The sequence below is a fragment of the Sinocyclocheilus rhinocerous genome, unplaced genomic scaffold (genome assembly GCF_001515625.1).
Source record: "Sinocyclocheilus rhinocerous isolate Xijiao unplaced genomic scaffold, SAMN03320098_v1.1 scaffold1515, whole genome shotgun sequence".
NCBI classification, from domain to species: Eukaryota; Metazoa; Chordata; class Actinopteri; order Cypriniformes; family Cyprinidae; genus Sinocyclocheilus; species Sinocyclocheilus rhinocerous.
Genome location: NW_015627243.1, coordinates 31,924 through 37,945, shown reverse-complemented (window position 1 = coordinate 37,945; position 6,022 = coordinate 31,924). Strand labels below are relative to the sequence as shown.

General features: G+C 37.1%; 2 protein-coding genes across 2 annotated transcripts in view; one reads left to right on the top strand and one right to left on the bottom strand.

Moving 5' to 3' along the window:
• Positions 1-865: 865 nt before the first annotated feature.
• On the bottom strand, positions 866-4,904 carry LOC107724212 (retinol dehydrogenase 11-like). The gene is made up of 7 exons (XM_016533056.1): positions 4,724-4,904; positions 3,286-3,404; positions 2,986-3,141; positions 2,785-2,889; positions 1,794-2,003; positions 1,522-1,711; positions 866-1,327 (listed from the first exon to the last, which is right to left on the bottom strand). Exons 1-7 carry the CDS (start codon positions 4,801-4,803, stop codon positions 1,225-1,227), a joined length of 963 nt encoding a protein of 320 aa, XP_016388542.1. The 5' UTR covers positions 4,804-4,904; the 3' UTR covers positions 866-1,224.
• A 646-nt stretch (positions 4,905-5,550) lies between these two features.
• Positions 5,551-6,022, top strand: part of LOC107724223 (vesicle transport through interaction with t-SNAREs homolog 1B-like) — a 12,929-nt gene continuing 12,457 nt past the window's right edge. Inside the window, exon 1 of the mRNA XM_016533065.1 lies at positions 5,551-5,820. Coding sequence (XP_016388551.1) covers positions 5,724-5,820 — 97 coding nt within the window. The 5' untranslated portion in view covers positions 5,551-5,723. The remainder of the gene's footprint in view (positions 5,821-6,022) is intronic.

The following is a 6,022-nucleotide window of genomic DNA, read 5'->3' as shown; positions in this document are numbered from 1 at the left end:
GTCATTTACTCATTTTCATATTATTCCAAACTGGTATGACTTTATTTCTTCTTAAAATACTGTATCTTATGTTCAAGAGACGAAAGTAAGTCATACGGGTTTTGAATGACATGAGGGTGAGTAAATGATGACCGTATTAAAATTTGTAGGTGGACTATTCCTTTAAGGAACTATGTCTGTTTACAGGGCCTATGCATGCACTAAGATCAATGAGACTGTTACAGAGATGTTGCCAAATATACTTCTTTCTGAATTCAATTAAAGTCACAAACAAATATTATATATAATATATATATATAAAATATGGGAAAAAACAATACTGACTTCGGTCTAACAATGATTTTCATATTATTCCAAACTGGTATGACTTTATTTCTTCTTAAAATACTGTATCTTATGTTCAAGAGACGAAAGTAAGTCATACGGGTTTTGAATGACATGAGGGTGAGTAAATGATGACCGTATTAAAATTTGTAGGTGGACTATTCCTTTAAGGAACTATGTCTGTTTACAGGGCCTATGCATGCACTAAGATCAATGAGACTGTTACAGAGATGTTGCCAAATATACTTCTTTCTGAATTCAATTAAAGTCACAAACAAATATTATATATAATATATATATATAAAATATGGGAAAAAACAATACTGACTTCGGTCTAACAATGAATATCTCTTTTTTTTTTTTTTTAAGTTAATTTTTTTAATTGTTTTAATAATGAACCGACTGATCTATCAATTATCTGTTAATATTATTTGCAACATATCCTTGTGTATTTGTATATTTTAGCAAATAAAGGAAAATACAAAAATTATACTTTTTTAAAATTTTTACTGTATATATTTAAATATTCATTTGGTCATGAATGTACCACAGTAGATAAAAGCACATCTGTATAAAAGACTTCAATATGCAGCTTTATGTGACAATACTGAGATGGGAGTTAAAGCAGCGTTTCAAATACAAACAGAATAAAACAGTGCAAAACTGTGAATTTGAAATGCTTCACAGATTTGTTCTAGAGCAAAAGAAACATGCTTGCTCGTCACAAGGGCATGATAGCAGAAAATTAGCAGAGGACAAGGTGGGTTGTGCTATTGAAAGCATAGATTTGGAAAAGTGTTTTAAACAAAACCAAATAAGACAAAAGTCAGATCACTGAAAATGTCTGAGAATGAAAGGTGGAAAAAACAGAAGAGAAATAAAACGGGTCAAATGAATGTTTCAGTCCCACTCAATGCCTAATAATTCACAGCTTACATCCCACAGTTTCCGTGCCGTCTCCTCATTTCGTCCCTGAGGGGCCACAAAAGCAGGGGCACAATCACTGTGTGGGAGAGACGGAGAGAGAGGTTTAATAATATGCCAATACCTAAGAAACTATGCATGATTTAAGAGCTACAGAAAAGGACATTATTTTTATTAAACAATTTTCCATTTTTGTCGGTTTTAACATACAAAGCTATCATATGATTTCAGAAGACTTGGAATATAGTGAACCCATTCTAAAGTGTGCTGTACCTGAAATGTTTGCCTGAGATTGACTGGAGCTCCTCAGCGACGGCGCAGTAGGCAGATGTCTGAGCTCCTTCCTTCGGGGTCTTCAGGAACATGGAGAAGATAGCAAACAGCAGCGACATCGCAGTAGAATGACGCACCAGCTCTGACCTCACCGTCCCCGGGTGCACAGAGTTGACGGTCACATTTGTCCCTGATGAAATACAAGTCATCATCTGTAAGGCGGGATTCCATTCTTCTTTTTAGATTCTTGTTTGATGTGCAGCAGTACTCACCGTGGAGCCTGTGCGCTAGCTCGCGTGTGAAAAGCACGTTAGCCAACTTGCTCTGGCAGTAGGCAAGGCCGCTGTTGTAGCTGCCCTGACTGTGCAGGTCGTGGAATCGAATCCAGCCGAAATGATGTGCCAGGGAAGAAACAACCACGATTCGTGATGGAGCGCTACGCTTCAGCAGACCAATGAGGAGGTATGTGAGCAAGAAGTGGCCTGAATGAAAAGAGGTGCAGAAGTGAGTTGTCAAAACTTATTTTAGTATATTTATACACTAAATTAGTTTTTATTCATATTTTGAATTAAACTTTATTTTTACATTTTCCGTTTCAATAATTAAAAATACTTCTAATAAAGCTTTATTTTTATTTCAGTTTAGTTTCATTAATTAACCTTAAACCTATTTTATTTCAGTTAGTTGCCAAGGCAGGGTTTTCATCTAATATTTATATTTTATTTCAGCTTTATTTCAAATAACGTAAACATATTTGAATTTTTAATCGTTTTAATTAACAACACTGGAACTTTTTAAACGTCTAAACTTATTATTTCTCCTGATATTTTAATAATACCATGCATAAAACGCCTGCAATCTCCAAATGTGCTCAAGTGTAATCTAATTTCATCTTTATTTCAAATTTCAATCAACAAAAACTATTTCGTCTCATAATCGTTTTAGTTTTAACAGTAACAAAACACTGCACAACATATTTTAGGTGAAGACATGAGTAAAAAGACAATGTGCAGAAGATATGTAAACTTTGTTTTTATCATATCTCCTGATAGCTCCTGATTTTCTTAATACCATGCATAAAATGTGCCAATTAACTGACAGATATTACTATAATGTGTCCCGACATCATTCCTGTCAGGTGTGCGGCCTGTGCTTTTTGGTTTTTGACATGAAGAAAAGCACAACCTGATTGTGAAAAATTTCAGGTTCCAGTTTGCTGACATGTACTAATATAAATTCAAGTACTGTATTATTTGCACTCACCCAGATGATTGACCCCAATATGCATCTCAAAGCCATCGGCCGTCTTCATATAAGGACACATCATGATACCGGCATTATTGATGAGTATGTGCAGGTGATCAACCTCTGAATGAAGAAACAAAAATCATTAAGTGACAACTCGGATATCTGGGGCTTTTGGGTCTTGGTTGTTGCATTGCATCGGATATCATAAGGCAATACCTCGCAGGAATCTCTGAGCGAAGGCTCGGATGGAGCAGGTGTCGGCCAGGTCCAGTTCCCTCACCTCCACTTTAGCTCCACCTACTCGTGTACGGATCTCTGTGGCCGCCTCCTCGCCCTTCTCCACATCACGACAAGCCAGAATCACACGTGCACCTGTCAGCGAACATGACTGAAGTGTTACTGTTCATTTAAACTGAATTATTAAAATGATAGAATTTAAAACTATTACAATGATTTCGTTAGGCATTTCTAAAGAATATAAGGTACATAATAAAGGCAGTGAAGAGTCAGACAGACCTCGAGAGGCCAAATCCAAAGCAGTTTCCTTCCCGATTCCTGAGTTTGCTCCTGTGATCAAGGCAACTTTTCCATCTAACCGTGCTGTGGATCCACACACTTCTCCTGCTGCATATTTTCTACACAAACATTAAAATACAATACAAAGAGCATCACAGAAAGGCTGAAAACGGGAAAATAATACATTTATTCATGGCTCTCTGATTGGTCAGTCCAGGCAGTCAGGGTTCAAATTTCTGAAAGAGGTCTGTTGTCCAGGGCAACAGCACACAACTAACAGCTTATCCAGGAATCTGTTCTGTCATTCCATTTCCAGTTCTCTCTCTTTCTATATATATTTGAGAACTGTACTATACGTGTACTATGTGTGTGTGTATATGTATATATATATATATATATAGAGAGAGAGAGAGAGAGAGAGAGAGTACATATATACAGTTATATAATCGTAGTATAATAATAATAATAGAAAAAAATATTTTTTGTAATTAATTAGCTGTAATTTTTTTTTTTTCAGAACAGGCAGTCCTAAAACAATGATTATATGAATTCAGCCAACACTTTTAGCTGTCAAGGGATCCATCCCACGCAGAAAGCTTTCACCAATCCACTGGATCCAATGACGCAGCGCGGTAACACGGAGGGGCGGGGCGACTCCGCCCAGGCTTCCATTCTATTGGTCGGTTTCTAGAGCAGATCATGTGAAGTTGAGGCGGGTCCAACACGGGACAACCTTCATCAGTAAAGTGGCGAGCGCATTTTACACCCGATAAATAAAATCGCGTTAAATGTATAACGTGTTATCTGTTATTTAAAGGTCTTGTTAAGTTCAATTAACAGTCGTGACTATTTAACCGGATTTTTAATGCAATTCATACTGCACTGAGCTGTACGCTTCAGTGGCTGCAATGCTTGCTTTCTTTACATCCATAGACTGGGATTTCTGTTTTAAGCCCTATTCGCACGGGATTAGTATTATCTGGAGACCTTGTGTGATTTTGAAATTACCCCCCCACATCTGAATTTCGTGTGGTGCATTCGCACGGGTTAAGCGAAGCCTGTGATTTTACTCGAATTTACTAGATGTCGATTCGCACGGGACTAATATTATCACAGGACCTCGGTGTTCGGCGAAATATGGTAGGTCATTTGCGGGGGAATTTTTACTTTACAAATTACAGACATGGCCGATTCGCACGGGATTAAGATCACAGACAACCTCCGCAATTATTACAAATGACTGGAGGTCACCAGGTAATACTAATCCCGTGCGAATAGGGCTTTAGTCTCTCACATCATGTTTTCATCCCTTCTGCACAATATGCTCTTGTTTTTATAAAGCGAATGAATGTATGCATGCATGCATAGTCTTTTTTAAATGAATAAGACTGAATAGCATTTTCAAATCTTTCTCTACACAAACGAAAGAATTCCTTACCTGATTTGAAGCGAAAACAACCTTAAAATCAGCGCGACCACCCCTAAACCAGCCGCGATAACCACAAGCATATGCATCATGAAACTGCCTGCTTACTCCTGCTGTCTATCTCTGTCGGTGTGAACTGTTCAGCCTCCCACTCACATCTACAGCTGTGATCCCAGGGAATGATGGGATTGTAGTTTCCATGGTCTGGCCAACAATCTAGTATGGATGTTCATGTCATGGATGTCATTCTTGGTGAACATTTATTTTATTTTAAAATTATAATTTTAGTTACATTTACTAGCACTTGTTTTTTTTTGTTATATGTATTATTTATTTATATTATTTACTTGATACATTTCTCTGGTTTCTGTGTGTGTGAGAAAAAAAAAACAAAGAGCCTTGAAAATAAAATCGTAAAAACGAATATGAACGTCTTTTACTTATTTATTTCTTATTTGGGTAAAGGCATGGTATAATCTTAATAAGTCGTTTATTCCAGTCAATTACAGATATATTATCGCTTTTCCCTCTGTCATTCAGCTGACGTTTAGATTGGCCGATCATATTTCCAAAACCAGTTTATTTGGGTCTACCGGAAAATGTAAACTACAGATCCCACAATGTATTTATGACGCAAGCTGTCCGTATCTTTGCCCTATTCAACTGTCGCACACGTTTATTTAAATTTTGCAATATGAGGCATCTTAAAGTATAAATAATACACATAACTGTTATTATATAACTGCGTTGTAGGTGTTTGGATTTTTCAATTAATGTCTTGGTTCTTTCTCCCCCTTTTTGTTTTCAGGCAAAAACAAAACCACCTATAGTCACGAGGTCCGACAAGGAAGCATCAGCTGCTGTCCCGAGGATCTTGTTATTGCTTGAAAAACCGACTATTCTCACTATTTACAGACAACAACAAACGCAAAATTATTTTTATTTTATTGCCGTGTCATTTATTTCGGAAGGAACGTTTCTTTGCTTTAGTCTTCGATATTATCGCTCCAATATGTCTACTGAGGAGTTTGAAAAGCTGCATGAGATGTATAAATCTCTGTATGACGAAGTGAAGACAATGCCTGAACGGGCACAGAGGTGCCAGGGAGGTGAATAAACTCTTCATATCTATAACAGAATCATGACTGCAGGATTTGGCGTTTCAGGTTTTTATATTGTTCACCGTGTGGACTCACAGAGAGTATTTAGACCAGGGTTCCTCAATTAGTTTTCGCCGAGGGCCGAATTCTGCCAACAATACCAAGCCAAGGGCCACTGACCTATATATATATATATATGTGTGTGTGTGTG

Excerpts from the sequence above, each read along its gene's own strand:
- LOC107724212 (XM_016533056.1), bottom strand. The coding sequence starts at position 4,803 with ATGATGCATATGCTTGTGGTTATCGCGGCTGGTTTAGGGGTGGTCGCG. Across the intron at positions 3,405-4,723 it reads TTGTTTTCGCTTCAAATCAG|AAAATATGCAGCAGGAGAAG; the intron begins GTAAGGAATTCT and ends ATGTTTGTGTAG. Across the intron at positions 1,328-1,521 it reads ATCTCAGGCAAACATTTCAG|TGATTGTGCCCCTGCTTTTG; the intron begins GTACAGCACACT and ends TCTCCCACACAG.